Source organism: Vipera berus (assembly GCF_964194415.1).
Source record: "Vipera berus genome assembly, chromosome: 13".
Taxonomy (NCBI): domain Eukaryota; kingdom Metazoa; phylum Chordata; class Lepidosauria; order Squamata; family Viperidae; genus Vipera; species Vipera berus.
Genome location: NC_138216.1, coordinates 7,857,968 through 7,876,987, shown reverse-complemented (window position 1 = coordinate 7,876,987; position 19,020 = coordinate 7,857,968). Strand labels below are relative to the sequence as shown.

The window sequence follows — 19,020 nt, the reverse complement described above, 5'->3', positions numbered from 1 at the left end:
TATCTAGGCAAAGAGGACCAAAACATTCTTTAGGATCTGAAAAACATATTCCGAAGCAGCTCAGGCAAACATCTCCTTGATTCACTGGTGTATAGAAAAGATGGGAGGGAAACCACAAATGGACTTGCCAAATTCTATTATAATATCTCAGTATAGACCTAGTCTTCCTGTAGAGTTGATTGTCTTGTCTAGTTGACCTAATGCAGGGGTAGGCAACCTTGGCTCTTTGATGACTTGTGGACTTCAGCTCCCAGAATTCCTGAGCCAGACTGGCTCAGCTTGGAAACCTCTCCCTTTCCCCTCAGCGTGGCTGGCTCAGGAATTCTGGGAGTTGAAGTCCACGAGTCATAAAGCGGCCTAGGCCTAGGCCAGGGGTAGGCAATCTCGGCTCTTTTATGACTCGTGGACTTCAACTCCCAGAATTCCTGAGCCAGCATGGGGGAACTATGGCCCCTTCGTGACTCGTGGACTTCAACTCCCAGAATTCCTGAGCCAGCATGGGGGAAATATGGCCCCCTCATGACTCGTGGACTTCAACTCCCAGAATTCCTGAGCCAGCCTGGCTCAGCTTGGAAACCTCTCTCTTTCCCCTCAGCGTGGCTGGCTCAGGAACTCTGGGAGCTGAAGTCCACGAGTCATCAAAGACCCAAGGCTGCCTACCCCTGACCTAACGGAACTAAAAAAAAATAGGTTTCAAAACAAGCGAAGCACAAAACGGCATGGAAACAACGAAATGAAAGGCCAATAAATGCAGCTGTCATTAGCAACGCCAGTCACACCGCCACTCTAAGATCAATGAACGCCCCCAATCTTGGGTCAGTTAATCTCTTTCCTCCAATAATCATGGCATCACACTAGAGCAGGGGTCGGCAACCTCGGCTCTTTTATGACTCGTGGAGCTGGCTCAGGAATTCTGGTAGTTGAAGTCCACGAGTCATAAAAGAGCCGAGGTTGCCGACCCCTGCACTAGAGAGAATGAGAAATAAGGAGGGGAGGGGAGGGCGGGGACGAGAGAAAACCCCAAACCGTCCTACCTTTTGATGAGTTTGATAGACTTGAAGGCCTCATCCATGTCTCCAACGGTTAGGTAGAAGCTGAAGTTGAGCATAGCTTGGCAGGTCACCTTGTCACATTCTTCCAGCCCAATGAAATCTCTCATCGGTCTTCTAGCCACCATCTGATGCAGCGGAACCCTGCCAGGTTCCGCCTCATCCATTTTTTCAGCTTCCGGCTAAAAAGAAAGTCCTAATTACACACGGCAGGCAAAATATTTGTGATGTGTGTGTGTGTGTGTGAGAGAGAGAGAGAGGATGGGGGAGGGAGGCAGGGAGGGAAGGAGGGAGAAAGCTATGAAGAACAGTTGCAGGAATTGGACATGTCTAATGAAAAGAAGGACTAGAAGCAGAGGCCCCCAACTTTTGGGGGGCACCAGGGACCCAGGTTCCGTGGAGAAAGGTTTTTCCGCGGACCGGAGGGTGCGTGCCTGCATCCCGCGGATGGGGCTTTTTTTGTTTGCGCGGACCGGTTGCTGGCATGCCGCGGCCCGGTACCAAGTCCACAGACCAGGGGTTGGGGACCCCTGGAGTAGGGAGTGACACGATAGCAGTGTTGCAGTCTCTAAAAGGCCACAAAGAAAAGGGGGAAAGGCTATTTTGCAAAGCACCTGAAGACAGGAAAAGGAGCAATGGATGGAAATTAATCAAGAAGAGAACCAACCTCGGACTAAGGAGAAACTTCCTGACAGTGAGAACAATTCACCAGTGGAACAACCTGCCTCCAGAAGCTCTGAATGCTCCAACACTGGAAGTTTTTAAGAAGAGACTGGACAGCCATTTGTCTGAAATGGGTACAGGGTTTCCTGCTTGACCAGGAGGTTGGGCTAGAAGACCTCCGAGGTCCCTTCCAAGTCTGATATTCTGTTACATGTGATAGCAACAACCTGTTCTAGATCAATACATACTATTTATCGCTCAACCCTGATATTTCAAAAGAAGCAGCAACTTGATATTCAAACATCTTTTCACAACACAACTCCCCTCCGCCATCAAGCTGTTGTTGTTGTTGTTTTTCCAGCAAGGAAGACGAAGTTTTTCTTCCAAATAGTTTACTTTTCAAACCAAACTTTTTCCTGTCTAACGTTTCGGGGGAAGGAGTCGTCTTCCTTTTAATAAAGTAGCTTGTTGCCTCTTAATGTCTAACCACGGGACATTTTGAACAAGTCATTTATGACTTGTAAGACCCACCGTGCTGTTCTAACTGCTTAAACAGAAGGGTGGGGATGGGTGTGGCCTCGCCTAGAATAATGCCCTGAGACGGCATGAAGCTTGGAAGAAAGGGCAGGCTCCAGTGAATTGAATAAACCATTAAGTCATCCATTATTTTATTACGTGATAAGGATGAGCTAATGGCACTCAGAAGTACAGGGCACTGAGATAAGCATGTGACGCTATGCTTAGCCGATTTATAATCATCCTCAAGGCTAAAGGAAGCAAATTAAACATCCACAGCATCATTTGCATTCTTGTGACATAATGCTGATATGTGTGTGTGTGTGTGTGTTTGTGTGTGTGTGTGTGTGTGTGTGTGTGTGTGTGTGTGTGAGAGAGAGAGAGAGAGAGAGAGAGAGAGTGATACTTAGCATCCGTGTGGGCTCCTGGCGACTGCCTGGACATGTCCCTGCAGTTTTCTTGGCAAGATTTTAGGTGTGACTTGCCATTGCCTGCTTCCTGGGGCTAGAGGGAAGAACTGGCTCAAGATCACCCAGCTGGCTTTGTGCCTAAGGCAGGACTAGAACTCACAATCTCCCAGTTTCTAAGCCAGGTGCCTTAACTGGCTCTTCTTACTGGCTCTGATACCTTCCAGGTGAACATCTCAAATTCTTGACAGTGACAGGCACTAAAGAGAAGAATGCACAACAGCAACGCGGAAGCATTTTCTTCACACACTATGCCCACGGGAGAACTGGAATCAGCCCTTCTCGCTGTTTTCAAGATACTCTAAACTGGAAGGCATTTCAGATAAAATCCTGCCCGGTCACTACAGTCTCACTAAAAATGAAGTGAAGGTTTGGGGGAACATTTTTTCCCAGACAACGGCACAAGTTTTTTTTTTTTTAGATGTGGATGGATGTGGACAAGGAAGTGGGAAAAGCTGGCCTAACAAGACTAATGAATAAAGAGAAAAAATGCGTTAAAAATGACTTACATAGGGTTTATAGACAGAGTCTCTCCAAAACAACAACTATTGGTTAGCAGAAATTAAAAAAGAAACAGAAGTGAGGGGAACAGCAAAAAATATATTTTAATAATGTATATTAAAAAAAAACGAAACAGCAAGAGAACACAAGAGTGAAAATCACAAACCAAACCCTGTTTTTACAACTGGGTAAAAGCAGAATTACACTCATCATTATTTTTGTTGTTGTTGTTTAAAGGATCTCACCTACCATAGCCCAACTCCTGCTTGCTTTAGCCCATAGGGGTCCCCAATAAATTACCCCTGCAAAATGCAACCCCAGCAGAAAAAAGGGCTGCTCATCCTTAAATTATGGCCTGGGAAGTGATTTTTTCCCCACAGCACTGTCCTTTTAACATTCCTCTTGCCAGACACAAGGAATCAGGATCATACGTTAAGTTCCAGTTCAGTTGATTTATTGCTCAAGCCTATACACAAGAATCTAGTCAACTAACAGTCAGCACTATAAACTTGTGCTAGTTAAGAGTCAACAGAATTCAAGAGGGGTTTAACGTGGGCCGCTTGTGGGAACATAAGGATCCCAGGTTGATTCCTCTCTTGACTCCGCTCCCAGACTCTGCCTCTCTTCCTACATCTCTATCTTTAAATGGTGCACATTTATAATACAACTTACAAAGCATTTGTGCCTGAATCGATTTGTTTTCTTTCCATCTCACTCATGTGGCTTTTGAGCGTTACTACTACTGAGCGGTGGCTCAGTGGGTTAGGACGCTGAGCTTGTCGATCAGAAGGTCGGCAGTTTGGCGGGTCGAATCCCGAGTGCTGCGTAACAGAGTGAGCGCCTGTTACTCGTCCCAGCTTCTGCCAACCTAGCAGTTCGAAAGCACGTAAAAATGCAAGTAGAAAAATAGGGACCACTACGGTGGGAAGGTAACAGCGTTCCGTGCGCCTTTGGTGTCTAGTCATGCCGGCCACATGACCACGGAGACGTCCTCAGACAAGCGCTGGCTCTTCGGCTTTGAAACGGAGATGAGCACCGGCCCCTAGAGTTGGAAACGACTAGCACGCATGTGCGGGGGAACCTTTACCTTTAACTTTACATCTTCCAAAAGTTAACAGCAACTTTTTCTCCCGCTGTTTTCTTTCTTTTTGCCTAAAGCACCCAAAGTAAGGATGATTACAATAATTCAAGTTTTTCTTCCTCGGTGAAGGACGACGACGACAACAACAACAAAAATGCGCTACGAATTTCTCCTAGGGAGAATCCTTCTTCCTTTAGGAAGAGGGAAAAGAAAAACCCTCTGGCAACTCACCTTTTTGGCAAAGTAATAGTGGGGCACCTCCATGCCAAGAAGAGACTGGTAAGTTGATGGCAACACAAAACTGTCTTGGAGCAGAAGGCCGTGCTCTTCGGTGCTGAAGAAAGATACTATCAGCGCATCCATCTGGAAGGGAAAATGGAGGATGATTTGGGCTTCACGGTGCAAAATCCTTGTTTTCATTTTTCGTTTTCACTTGGCAGAGGTCGCAGTCAAGAAACTGAAGGCGCCCTTGTTGCAGATGACTGAGCTAAGGTCTTCCTCTCCTTCGATAGACCATAGTGTGCAATGTTCTACAATGCAGAACTGGGCAGCTCTGCCACTTCGGAATCACAGGCTTTGCAATTCAACGGAGAAACCTTTGGGAAAAATTCAACCCGAATTTCCTCCACAGAGAGTCCTCGACTTACAGCCATTTGTTTAGTGGCCAAAGTTACAACAGAAGCATTTTCAGCAGAGGCTGTCACCTAACGATGAGGGGGTGCATTCCATTCAAGCACAGAGGAATTATTACTTTTGCAGTGCCTGAAAAATGCCCTCGGGAATAACAGGAGGAATCCAGGCCAATGTATATAACATGTGACATATAAAAAAGTTCCTATGTCGTATGACACTCCCCCCACAATCGAATTTTAAACGATTGCTGCTACAAGATTTTTGTGAACATCAGCTTTTCTTTCTTTTTCTTTTTTTTTGGATGAAGAATGTCCCGAATGATCTTGAATATCATTAGGATCCTACAACAGCCAACCGAAGACTCTCACTGCAGAACAGCTGAGTACAATGTCAAAATAACCAGCTAAACAATCAAAACCTCAAAGGAAGATAAGAAGGGGGGGGAAATAACATACCGCATTTTCTGACGATTCTTGCTTCTTATCCAATGGTTGTTGATTAGGGTCAAGAACTGCTTCACATACGAACAGCCTTGGTTCGTTCTGATCCCAGAAGTGACTTGTAGGGATTCGATTACATAGCACTGGATAGACAGAGGCGTTTTTCCTATGCAGGCAACAACAATCAAGGTGGGTAGATCTAATCAATAAACTTCATGTCCGGTTCCCCAACTCTGCCAGTTACCCGCACATCGTGCCACCTGTGGATTGGCTGGATTTCAAATGGACATTATGACTTTGATGGGAGTAGGAATATTGCTGGCTTGACTATACCGTTTAAGCAGGATTTTCCCTTGACTTCCCTACTGTCACTAACCCCTAATACAAATTTCCTTTTGAGACAATGCCTGCTACAAGAGTTCTGCTTTCTTGGGTGGTTAGCTTACACTTCAGCAGAACATATAAATATAATCTAAGCCTAACAATATTAGAAATATTAGCTATGTTAGCTGCCTTGAGATATTTATCAAAATAATAAAGGGGGAAATAAATAATCAATCATCATGCCCCGGACTAGGCTTCAAAATGAGAATAGAAATAGAAATAGAATAGAACAGAATAGGGAATGGGGAATAGAATAGAATAGAATAGAATAGAATAGAATAGAATAGAATAGAATAGAATAGAATAGAATAGAATAGAATAGAATAGAATAGAATAGAATAGAATAGAAATTTATTTATTTATTTTTATTACATTTATATCCCGCCCTTTTCCGAAGACTCAGGGCGGCTTACAAGCTTAGCAGTAGCCTTCATTCTATGTATATGCCTGCTTATTAGGGCTTTCACACACACCCCAAGCGGCATTATTACAAAGTCAGCTTAATTGCCCCCAACAATCTGGGTCCTCATTTTACCTACCTCGGAAGGATGGAAGGCTGAGTCAACCTTGAGCCTGGTGGGACTCGAACCTGCACTAATTGCAGGGAGCTGGTGTTACTTAAGGAGGCATTAGCCCACTGCTCCACCAAGGCTTATAGAACTGCACATTGGCTAAATAGACTAGACTAGACTAGACTAGACTAGACTAGACTAGACTAGAATAGAATAGAATAGAATAGAATCTGGAAGGAACCTTGGAGATCTTCTAGTCCAGCCCCCTGCTCGAGCAGGAGAACCTATATCATCTCAGACAGGTGACTGTATAGCCTCTTCTTAAAAACTTCCATTGATGGAGCGCCCACGATTTCTGGAGGCAAGCTGTTCCACTGGTTAATTGTTCTCACTGTCAGGAAGTTTCTCCTTAATTCCAGGTTGCTTCTCTCTTTGGTCAGTTTCCAACCATTGTTTCTTCTCCTGCTCTCTGGTGCTTTGGAGAATAGTTTGACCCCCCTCTTCTTTGTGGCAGCCCCGCAAATACCGGAAGACTGCTATCTCAGGAGTTTGAGAGAAGAGATCTGGCCCTAGAGGGGTGAAAGGGCTCTGCCCATGTTTAACCAGAGAGATGATTGTAAGGTGGAGCTTTCCATGGTCCTGCAAAGACCAGCTGGCCACCTGCTGCCTTGCCCCATTTTGTGCACACTACGGGCGGCTTGCAAAGATCAGGAAAACTGTGCAGATGTTTCAAAGCCAATGGCATCAAATTAAGCAACAGAACCATTGCCAAAGTTCATTTTCCACTAGAAGAGAAAAAGAGAGAATCTCTTCTCGCCCCCCCCGCCCCCCCTCCCAAAAAAAGAACAGGTTAATAAAAGGAAACACTTTGAGACTGCAAATTAATGCTAACAAAATAACCAATATCACAGAAAGATTCCTACGGGTTTGTGTCTGGCACACAGCCATAACCTAGCAGGGAAATATTCCACTAGGCGTACCTTCCATTGAAAGCCATTCCAAGACGTTCATGTTTTCTTTGAATACGTTAGGACAGGGGTAGGCAACCTTGGCTCTTTTGTGACTCGTGGACTTCAACTCCCAGAATTCCTCAGCCAGCACGGCTCAGCTTGGAAACCTCTCCTTTTTCCCTCAGCATGGCTGGCTCAGGAATTCTGGGAGTTGAAGTCCACGAGTCATAAAAGCGCCAAGGTTGCCTAGCCCTGCGTTAGGATAAACCTTTTTATTTCACAGTGACCCCTGCTGGATCTTTCATTTCAGATTAAGAAATGACATGTTTAATGGAATGGAATAGAATAGAATAGAATAGAATAGAATAGAATAGAATAGAATAGAATAGAATAGAATAGAATAGAATAGAATAGAATAGAATAGAATAGAATAGAATAGAATAGAAATAAAACTTCACCTTTCAGTCTCTTCTCCGAAGAGTATTTCCTTAGCATCTCTTTGTCGACCGGACTCAAAATCAAACAGGGTGATCGTGTCCATTTCAATGTCGTAGAAACAAATTCTAGTGTCAAAACTGCCGTCAGGCTGTAACGATTAAAATAAAAGAGACCCAAACTGGGTGCAATGTTCCAAGTGTGGCCTTCCCAAGGCATTAGAAAGCGGTATTAAACAAAAGCCTTCAGGTTTTCCCGCAAAAGGTGAGGTTGTTCCGACTCACCTTGCTCAGAAGAAGGCTCACTTTGTTGCCACTTGTGTTGCACTTCACCGACGCGATCCCGAGAGCGCCTGGAATCAGATCGGCCAAGGCCTTGCTATTGCAGTGCACCTTTGCCTCTCTGTGGGAAGACGAGAGACTTAACGTGTCACGCGGACTCTCCTGCGTTTTTGCTCCCCCACAAAACTGACCAATCAAAGACGGCCTTCCAATTGTCAGAAAGAGAAAGAAAGAAAGAAAGAAAGAAAGAAAGAAAGAAAGAAAGAAAGAAAGAAAGAAAGAAAGAAAGAAAGAAAGGTCAGAAAGAAAGGAAGAAAGAAAAGAAAGAAAGGAAGGAAAGACAAAGAAAGAAAGAAAGAAAGAAAGAAAGAAAGAAAGAAAGAAAGAAAGAAAGAAAGAAAGAAAGAAAAAAAAAGGAAGGAAGGAAAGAAAGAAAGAAGTCAGAAAGAAAGAAAGAAAGAAAGAAAGAAAGAAAGAAAGAAAGAAAGAAAGAAAGAAAGAGGAAGGAAAGAAAGGAAGGGAAGGAAGGAAGGAAGGAAGGAAGGAAGGAAGGAAGGAAGGAAAGAGACAGAAAGAAGGAAGGAAGGAAGGAAGGAAGGAAGAAAGAAAGAAAGAAAGAAAGAAAGAAAGAAAGAAAGAAAGAAAGAAAGAAAGAAGGAAGGAAAGAAAGGAAAGGAAGGAAGGAAGAAAGGAAGGAAGGAAGGAAGGAAAGAAAGAAAGAAGAAAGGAAAGAAAGAAAGAAAAAAGAAGGAAGGAAGGAAGGAAAGAAAGGAAGAAAGAAAGAAAGAAAGAAAGAAAGAAAGAAAGAAAGAAAGAAAGAAAAAAAGGAGAAAGCTTCATAACCAAGTTTTGTACCTGCGAGAAAGATCGAAGATTTTAAAGTGAGACATGTCGGTCCCCACCGTCAAGTAATTCCCGCAGACGTCCAGAGAGGAGGGGTTGCCTTCAGAGTCGGAGAAGGGCAGCAGCTGCTTCACGGTGCCCTGGGAGGAAAGAAAGCAGAAGGGTTGAACTCGGCCTTGGGGGTCCTTTGTGCTATCCTGACAAAGATCCCGGCAGCTCTTGGCAATTTTTCCTGACCTGACGGATCACCAGAAACTACCAGGGAACAGGGCGACACGAGGGCAGTCTTCCAGCATTTGAGGGGCTGCCACAAAGAAGGGGTGTGTGTGTGTGTCAAACTATTCTCCAAAGCACCAGAGGGAAGGATGAGAAACAACGGATGGAAACTGGCCAAAGAGAGAAGCAACCTGGAATTGAGGAGAAACCTCCTGACAGTGAGGACAATTAACCAGTGGAACGACTTGCCACCAGAAATCGTGGGCGCTCCATCACTGGAGGTTTTTAAGAAGAGGCTGGACAGTCACTTGTTTGAAAAGGTACAGGTTCTCCTGCTGGAGCAGGGGGCTGGACTAGAAGACCTCCAAGGTCCCTTCCAGCTCTATTCTGCTCAGAAATAGCCTGCTGAGTAAGTAGTCCCCAACTTTCATTTAGCACATATTCAAAGCTACGATGGAACTGGGGAAAAAAAAGCCTTGTGGCAGTCCTCTCACACTTCTCTCCGTTGCGATATTCCCCTCGGTCACGTGACAAAAATTTGGACACTTGGCAACCCGTGCATATGTGACAGTGGCAGCATCCCAGGGTCATCTGATTGCCATTGGCAATCTGTTAGTGTTACTAACAGTGTTACTAACAGTTGCAGTGATTTCACTTAACAGGGCCTCCTTAAGGAACACCAGCTGCCTGCAATTAGTGCAGGTTCGCATCCCACCAGGCTCAAGGTTGACTCAGCCTTCCATCCTTCCGAGGGAGATAAAATGAGGACCCAGATTGTTGGGGGCAATAAGCTGACTTTGTAATAATGCCGCTTGGGTGTGTGTGTGAAAGCCCTAATAAGCAGGCATATACATAGAATGAAGGCTACTGCTAAGCTTGTAAGCCGCCCTGAGTCTTCGGAGAAGGGCGGGGTATAAATGGAATTAAAATAAATAAAAAATAAAATAAATCCGGGGCAAGAAAAAGTCATCAGATGGGGCAAACTCGACTAACAGCTGCCTTGCTGAAGCAATGGAAATTTTGGGATCAGCGTGGTCGTAGGTTGAGGATTACCTGTACGGTTCATTGGCCAGACCATATGGGCAGAACAGCCTTGTTCGAACTACAGACACAGTGGCATAAATCCAAAGCTATTTCCTCAGCCAGGTGGCTGTAAGCACCACCCTTTAAGGCCGGCTTGCTTGCTTACTTGCCAGGTGCGAACTTGAACCCGGTTTGGCTCCACGGTGTAAAGGTTTTCTTCGTGCATAGCCAGCACGGGGGAGTCACAGAGGAAAAAACCTGGAATGGTTCAAAGAAAGGTTCTTACCACAGCCTGAATCTTTTTATGACTTGTACAACCAAGAGCTTCGTCCAACAGGCCGTAAGTTATACGAGTCCTGAAGGCCGTCCACAGAAAGAAAAGAAAATAGGAGTAATATTCTTTGATTTAAGATATGATAAGATAATCTTTATTGCCATTTTTTTTCCTGGCGCATATTAAAAAAATGAAACTCTGATGCAACTCTCTAAATAGATAACCATACACATGCACGCACACATATACATATGAGATATGTACACACATAAACACACACGTGCACACACACACGTGTACATACACACACACATACACGCACACAATTAATCACAGTCCATTCGGAATACATTTTAGTGCAGAAACATGCCTATTTTCACTTTTCTTGCCTCTTTTGATAAAAATCCAAATTATTGACAGTCTATATTCTTTCCTAATAAGCACAAGATATTCCATTCCAATCCAGCCAGCCTACCTGCATTCCGTAAAGTGGCAGCGGAGAGTTCAAAGATAGAAACTTGCTTTCCATTCCAGAATGCCACAGCATCCTAAAAGGCGGGATCAAAAAGGTTGCTAAAAAATCCATTTTTCAAACTAATCCAGACTTCAAAATTTTATACTACTCCTCTAGGGCCAGCCAATATATTGTAATTTCTATATGGTATGCAGCCTTTTTTTTTTTCAGAAGCATTAACTTCCAGAGGAATTTTTCAAGGACAATAACAGCTCCTGCAGTTGATGCTACAATTCTGGCTATACCCCGTATAAAACTGTAGAACTCCGCCTGGACTGAAATCTTTATTTTCTAGAAATGCCGCTTATTCAGCTTTGAGAAAGTTAAGTCTATTCATTTCAATTATTATAGTTTTTTGTTTTTGCTTTACCTTGCTGGGCACATAGGCAAATTGTTTTTCTAGGTATTGCTGTTTTCACTATTTGATTTCTATAGGTGCCCGTCTCAACAAGTGGCAGTGTCCATATCATTAGGTATCATATACTATACGTTATTATACAAGGTACTGTTCTTGTTTACGACCTAGATTCACAGGGGTAGGCAACCTTGACTCTTTTAGGACTTGTGGACTTCAACTCCCAGAATTCCTGAGCCAGCCACGCTGAGGGGAAAGGGAGAGATTTCCAAGCTGAGCCATGCTGGCTGAGGAATTCTGGGAGTTGAAGTCCACAAGTCATGAAGGGGCCATAGTTCCCCCATGCTGGCTCAGGAATTCTGGGAGTTGAAGTCCACGAGTCATAAAAGAGCCAAGGTTTCCTTCCCCCGGCCTAGGCCTAGGCCGCTTTACGACTCGTGGACTTCAACTCCCAGAATTCCTGAGCCAGCCACTCTGAGGGGAAAGGGAGAGGTTTCCAAGCTGAGCCGGGCTGGCTGAGGAATTCTGGGAGTTGAAGTCCACGAGTCATGAAGGGGCCATAGCTCCCCCATGCTGGCTCAGGAATTCTGGGAGTTGAAGTCCACGAGTCATAAAAGAGCCAGGTTTCCTTCCCCTGGCCTAGGCCTAGGCCGCTTTATGACTCGTGGACTTCAACTCCCAGAATTTCTGAGCCAGCCACGCTGAGGGGAAAGGGAGAAGTTTCCAAGCTGAGCCAGGCTGGCTCAGGAATTCTGGGAGTTGAAGTCTACCAGTCCTAAAAGAGCCAAGGTTGCCTACCCCTGAGTCCTAGAACATAGAACATCATAGAACATTTATCAGAGTTGGAAGCAACTTCCAACTTAAATGGAGCATGTGCCGGCCCGCTGCTTGCACAGTGAGAATGCAGGCATGTGCACTTGCTGGCTCTTTCTGCAGCCCAGCTGCAAACTCTTCACAACCCACAGGTTGGGGGAACCCCTGATTTAGTCCAACCCCCTGTTCTATACCATTTCAGGAGACTCCAGACCATTTCATACAAAAGGCTCCAGCCCCTTTTCTTTTATGGTGGCTGATAACATGATCAAATTCGTTTAAGCTTCCCTGGATACCCTTTGACACAAATAGGAGGGACAGCATGGAAATCTTTTGGGGTCCACATGAATATCCCTTAAAGAGGGAACTCACTGAAATCAACAAGGACTGAGTCCAGGGGAATAGATAGTGAAAACCACAACTAGTGCCTTAAGACTGGAGTCATCGGACTCATTCTGTACCTCATCCTCACCCCCAAAACCAAGACAGCGGGTACATTGATCTGATGGAAAATACCTTGGTGGCCCACACCCCGTTCACGTGCATATCGATACGGAGGTTATCCATCATTTTGCTGCTGAAGCTGGTGATGTTGAACAAGTTGGGGGAAACCTGGACCACCGCCATTTGCTGGTGGAAGTGTGAAGCCATGGCTTGCTCCCTTAGGATGGCTACTGCATTGGTCAGGTTTACGGCCAGCAGATTCTTTTTTGAACTCCACTTGAAACAGGAGGAAGAGAAATACATTAGGATTCCCCCCCAGTCAGCTTCAGTGAGAAAAGGCATTTTCTTTAGAGGCTTGGGCGCTTTAAAGACAACATTTTTTTAAAAAAAAAGACAAATATTGATGACTTCTTAGACTTCCTAATGTATCAGTTCTCATGTTCTGCTTGAGTTACTGTGATGTTGCACTGCACGTTGTAGGGAGGATAACATTTGGGGAATTAAGCAATCTCTCTCTCTCTCTCTATCATCTCTCTATCATCTATCTATCTATCTATCATCTATCTATCTATCTATCTATCTATCTATCTATCTATCTATCTGTCTGTCTGTCTGTCTTTCTGTGTCTATCTCTATCATCTGTCTATATCTATCTATTTATCTGTTTATCTGTCTGTCTGTCTCTGTCTGTCTATCTCTATCATCTATCTGTTTATCTCTATTTATATATTTATGTTTATCTGTCTATCTGTCTGTCTCTATCATCTATCTGTCTATCTCTATCTATCTCTATATTTATCTTTATCTCTTGTCTGTCTGTCTATATCTATCTATCTGTCTATCTCTATCATCTGTCTATATCTATACATTTATGTTTGTCTGTCTGTCTGTCTCTCTCTCTCTATCCATCCATCCATCCATCCATATATCTATCTACTGTATATATGTTTAATGGTGTACAGGTAGCCCTCCACTTACAACCATTCGTTTGGTTGAAAAAAAAATAATTATGACTGATCCTCACACTTATAACTATTGCACCATCCCAACAGTGACAGGATCAAAATTTGGGCGCTTGGCAATCCGTGTGTATTTACTACAGTTCTAGTCTCCAGGGTCTGGAAATTGCCATTTCAGATCTTCTCAGCTGGCTTGTGACCAGCAAAATCAATGGAGGAAAGCCAGATTCGCTTGACAATGTGTGATTTGCTTAACGACCACGGCAAAAATCTACAAATATCTACTCTTATAATAAAATAAATCAATCCAGGAGGAAGCCTTAAAAATGTGACATCAATATACCAAAAATGACTGAAACAAAAGCCCATGGTATACGTAGAAGGTATAGATGGCAGGGCCAAAAATCTGTCCAGCAACAGTACAGTCAAGCTGGCCAAATCAAATGTATTCTGTTTTGGTTATTTATGTAAGAAGACTGCACAGCCTACATCATTTGTTATGATTTGTCCACCATAATAGATCAAGAGAACAAGAACTACCATTGTCGTGTCTGTTAATTTAAGTGTATGTTGAACTTAAAAAGCAAACACGACTACTTTTCATCTACCAACGGTTAACGCCACATCCAAACAAACACTTCACCCAGAGTTCCCAACTAGGCATTATCTATTTTCTCACATTTCCAATGACTCTCTAATTTCCTTTCATTCTTATACCTGATTAGAAGGACGTGCTTTTTTAAAAAATCTATTTATTGAACCTAATTAATATCCCATGGCAATCAAACACTCTCAAACCTCACAATAACAAAGAACGTAATACCAAAAATTAAGAAAGTGCTTTTAAAAATTCGGTAATATGATACTGGCATCACATCTCCAAAGCCCGCCAGAAAAGTTCTGTCTTCTTTTTTTTTTCCTTTTTGGAAGGCGGATAATGTTGAATCTTCAACTAAGAGGCCCTACCATCCAATCTTACACATCAGGGTTTTTCAACCTTGGCAACTTTAAGATGGGTGGACTTCAACTCCCAGAATTCCCTAGCCAGCAGGATCTTAAAAGTCGACAAGGTTGAAAAACACAGGTAGTCCTCGACTTGGGATCGCAATTGGGTTGGACATCTCTCTTGCTAAGCAACACTGTTAAGTGAGTTTTGCCCCATCTTACGACCTTGAATCACTGCCGTTGTTAAGCTACTAACACAGTTGTTAAGCGAATCTGGCTACCCCATTGACTTTGCTTGTCAGAAGGTCGCAAAAGGGGATCGCGTGTCCCCTGGGGCGTTGCCGCCGTCATAAATACATGCCAGCTGCCAAGTGCCTGACTTTTGATCAGGTGATGGTGGGGGATGCTGCAAAAGTTGCAAGTCTATAAACCTGCCAGCCTTAAGTCACTTTTTTCAAAGGGCCGTTGTAACTTCGAACATCCACTAACTAAGCGAATGTTCGTAAGTTGAAGGCTAGCTCTAGGTGATATCTCCTAATGGCCTCTGGTCTCTGGCGTGCACACCTGTGCAAAAAAGCTTCCACTGGGTATCCCTGATGGGGGAACTGCACCTTTTTGGCACTTGGGTGTTGCATGTCAGTAAGCCAAAGATAAGGATCAACGTGGTCTGTGATTTGTTTACCTCGATTTGAATGATGTTCCCCTCAAGATCAGTGGGCGTCTGGAGTTTCCATCTGTCCTTGCCTTCCAGGGACCAGGAGGGCTGGCTGGAGAACAGCACTTTCCTCCACATAGCTATCCGCCCTTTATCAGTGCCAGCTGCTAGAAGACCTGTCAAATGGACCATACTGGATCTGGTCAATTTATCCTCACACACTCTCGTTTTGCCCAACCCAGCCTTTCATCAAACCTCAGGATGAATGCAATAAAAAGAGAGGTGAAGCGTAGGAGAGGAACACGTCTTAGATGACCAGGAAAGGTTGATTTTCCCAATGGAAAATCAGTCATCACCTCCCAGGAATGTATAAATGTTGTTTATAAGAATCATTTCCCGCTTAACGGCAATTTAAGACAAAGGACCAATTTAAAGCAAGCGGTACCTGATTCCAACTTTACCATCTAAGGCCAGATTTTATGGGTGAAAGGGAGAGAAATAATCTAGTATTATTTCTCTGCTAAGAGAATCTATTAAGAAACATGCAAGGAACATTCTAATTCGCACGGTACTAGTTAAAAGTTTATTCTTTCAACTAGGGCTCTCCAAACTTGGCAACTTTAAGACTTGTGGACTTCAACGTCCAGAATTCCTCAGCCAGTTGAACTCCCCAAGTCTTAAACATGCCAAGTTTGGAAACCCCTGCTTGCTTGCTTGCTTGCTTGCTTGCTTGCTTGCTTGCTTGCTTGCTTGCTTGCTTGCTTGCTTTATTTATTTATTTATTTATTTATTTATTTATTTATTTATTTATTTATTTATTTATTTATTGTGACCATACAAAAGCAAATATTAGGTAGGGGACAACAGTAGAAAAAGGGAAAACAAAAAAAGTGTGAAGAAAGGGAGGGAACTCTCTCTGGTGTATTAAAATCAGACATTAAAATCAAATCTCAACTTTTTACATTTCTATAGTAGTAGTATGCGCTAGCCGTTTCTGTATCGGCAAATCAGTCTAATCAGTAAAAACCCAAAATCATGATATCATTTTTGTTCCACCTCAAGCACAAAGTCCAGAAGCGGTTTCCAAGTAGAAACAAAAGGACTTGTGCTCTTTTCTTTGATCAGCACAGTCAATGTGACCATTAGAACAATTAATAAGTGGAACAACCTGCCACCAGAAGTGGTGGATGCTCCAACACTGGAAGTTTTTAAGAAGAGATTGGACAGCCATTTGTCTGATGGTGCAGGGTTTCCTGCCTAAGCAGGGGGTTGGACTAGATGACCTCCAACTTTTCTTCTTCTTCTTCTTATCATCATCATCATCATCCTCATCCTCATCCTCATCATCTCTGCTAATTCCACCAGCTGGAAACCCCTGCTTTGAACGTTATTCCTCAGCAACACATCTCTCTCTACATATAAATGCTTTCTGGGCTGTGTATATTTTGTCTTCAAGCTGTCCCTTGTCAATGTTAGTGGGACTAACTTCCGTAGAATAAATTACCTCTGAAATCAGTGAGATTTTTTTTTAAAAAAAAGGGTAATCAAGATGGTAAAAGGTCAAAGCAATCCAATCTTTTGTACCTTTGGCATTGCAATATGACACACAACGGACACATTCTCCGATTTCAAAGCCTAGCTGTTCATCCAGAGAAAGGACATAATTCTCGCCCCGTTCCAAATCCCAGAACCTACAGAGAAGGTACAAGAAATATAGTTAATAAAGGGGCCAGCCTTAAAAAAAAACACCCAAAACCCAAAAGGCTTTATTGTAAAGCCCGATGCTGCTCAGATTTGTTTTTCTGCCTGGCCTTGGCAGTTTGCCATCTTCTTGTTTTCTATCGGTCTCTAAGACTGTGAGAAACTCTTTGATTCACTTAAGACTACTCTAAAAATAATCACAGCAATGGCTAAATGGTACCCATCTAGTAGTTGGCCCACTGCTCAAGGGGTTGAAGCAGGACGGGAGACATGTCAGTCCTTTTAATTTAGACCAGATGTTTCTTGTACAAAGTTCTTCAGGTCTGTTCTCTCGACACTGCTCATAACCAATCTGTGACTTTAAAGCAGAGGTCTTCCAACCTGGCCCCTTGGTGACTTGTGGACTTCAACTGAAGAGATTCAAGTCCACAAGTCACCAAAGGGCCAAGTTGGAAGACCCCTGCTTTAAAGTCAACATGACGGTAATTTTCTCCCAGCCAGATACAGCAAGTTTGTGTCACAGGAAAAGACTGAAGCAATGAATTCCCAGGTTATGTTTTTTTCTATAGCGGCTATTTGCATATTGACTCTCTGGAAATAAGGTTTATGATCAAGCTAGAGTCCAAGCAGGTAGGATCTGAGTACTGGTTTCTTTCCCCATTTATCCATCAAGATTGTGAAATGCTTATCTGAAAACGTAATACAGCTATGCACTAGGGACAACCTATGTGAAGCCATAGCATTATGCCTCACCCCAGTTCTACCTGGCCACAAGGACATATAGATTAAATTCAATTAATCAGTTCAATTCAGTTTCATTAGCAAATTTCTATCTATCTATCTATCTATCTATCTATCTATCTATCTATCTATCTATCTATCTATCTATCTATCCATCTCTTTATCTATCTATTTATCTATCCATCCATCCCTCATATTTAGGAATCGCCTACCTCCCTCACAGAGGGAGGGAGATTGCATTTGAGGCAGAAGTCATGGTTTCAAAGGAACTCTGGTTAACTACTAAGCAAGCCAGCTTAGCCATATTTTACCTAGTTGTGTTATAAAAAAGTGGTAGTGAGTTCCCAGGACTTCTTACAGGCACCTCTTTGCTTTTCAATCTAATGCGGCATTAGGTATACTTCAAGGTGATCCAGGCCAAAGACCCCCGTCATTTTCAAAAGACCCCCATCATTTCCTTACCTAAGAAGAGGTTCGCTTGTCGCAGTGATAAGGAGGCTATGATCAATCAAAACGATATCAGCCGGATGACTCATCTTTCCACTCAACTTGACCTGGCAACAAAAAGCATTCAGCGCGCCAAGTTACTGAGTTTAGTCCTCTTTCAAAGATTGTGGTCCAAATAAGCGATGTGCACAGAAATAAAAAGGGGTGACAATTTTAAAAAGCAGTTCAAGGTCTTTGCTCATCAATGATTTTGATTCTTCAATTCCAGGTATGTATAATCAGCGGAGCTCCAGGGTCCTCGAGAAAGCTTGTAGGCTAGCTAGAAACCACAATAATTAACTTTTTTTAGTAAGTAATGTATCACACTTGCAATGTATGGCAGTGAAAGTTGGACCGTAAGAAAGGCCGAGCGCCAAAAAATTGAGGCCTTTGAACTATGGTGCTGGAGAAGACTCCTGCGAGTCCCTTGGACTGCAAGGCGATCAAACCGGTCAATCCTAGAGGAGATCAACCCCGACTGCTCTTTAGAAGGCCAGATCCTAAAGTGGAAACTCAAATACTTTGGCCACCTAATGAGAAGGAAGGACTCACTGGAGAAGAGCCTAACGCTGGGAAAGGTTGAGGGCAAGAGAAGAAGGGGACGACAGAGAATGAGGTGGCTGGATGGAGTCACTGAAGCAGTAGGCGTGAGCTTAAAGGGACTCCAGAAGATGATAGAGGACAGGAAGGCCTGGAGGAACGTTGTCCATGGGGTCGCGATGGGTCAGACACGACTTCACAGCTAACAACAACAAACGTATCACACAGCCTACTTCCTTACCTTCAGAAGCTCTTCTGCTTCTCCTTCAGGAGAAATTTTGTGAAGGGATAAGAGGAGGCTCTCCGTTATTACTACCAAGACGTCTCTTTCCATGAACAACATTTTTTGGACTGAAGTTTCTATGATCAATGCTTGGCTGGTCTTTCCTCTTTCGCTCACATAATGCACAGTTCCTGCAATGGAAACCATTGTGTAATTAACTCGGCCATCGAATGAGGCTCAGGCCATCCCAAATTTGGGATCTGACGGTAAAAAGAGTCATCTCAAAGTGAGTGGAATCAGCCCATGCATTTATCAAAATGATGGAAAGAAACTTCATGGAAGCAGGAGCCTGTTGTGAAGATTACCATTATGGGAG

General features: G+C 43.5%; 1 protein-coding gene across 1 annotated transcript in view; it reads right to left on the bottom strand.

Moving 5' to 3' along the window:
• Positions 1–19,020, bottom strand: part of IFT140 (intraflagellar transport 140) — a 73,478-nt gene that overhangs the window by 47,008 nt on the left and 7,450 nt on the right. Inside the window, exons 6-18 of the mRNA XM_081338227.1 lie at positions 18,663–18,835; positions 17,858–17,949; positions 16,538–16,644; positions 14,981–15,129; positions 12,467–12,670; positions 10,744–10,816; positions 10,161–10,252; positions 8,768–8,895; positions 7,916–8,033; positions 7,655–7,782; positions 5,366–5,516; positions 4,509–4,640; positions 1,035–1,231 (exon numbers count right to left, since the gene is read on the bottom strand). Of these exons, the coding sequence (XP_081194353.1) occupies positions 1,035–1,231; positions 4,509–4,640; positions 5,366–5,516; positions 7,655–7,782; positions 7,916–8,033; positions 8,768–8,895; positions 10,161–10,252; positions 10,744–10,816; positions 12,467–12,670; positions 14,981–15,129; positions 16,538–16,644; positions 17,858–17,949; positions 18,663–18,835 (1,744 nt within the window). The remainder of the gene's footprint in view (positions 1–1,034; positions 1,232–4,508; positions 4,641–5,365; positions 5,517–7,654; positions 7,783–7,915; positions 8,034–8,767; positions 8,896–10,160; positions 10,253–10,743; positions 10,817–12,466; positions 12,671–14,980; positions 15,130–16,537; positions 16,645–17,857; positions 17,950–18,662; positions 18,836–19,020) is intronic.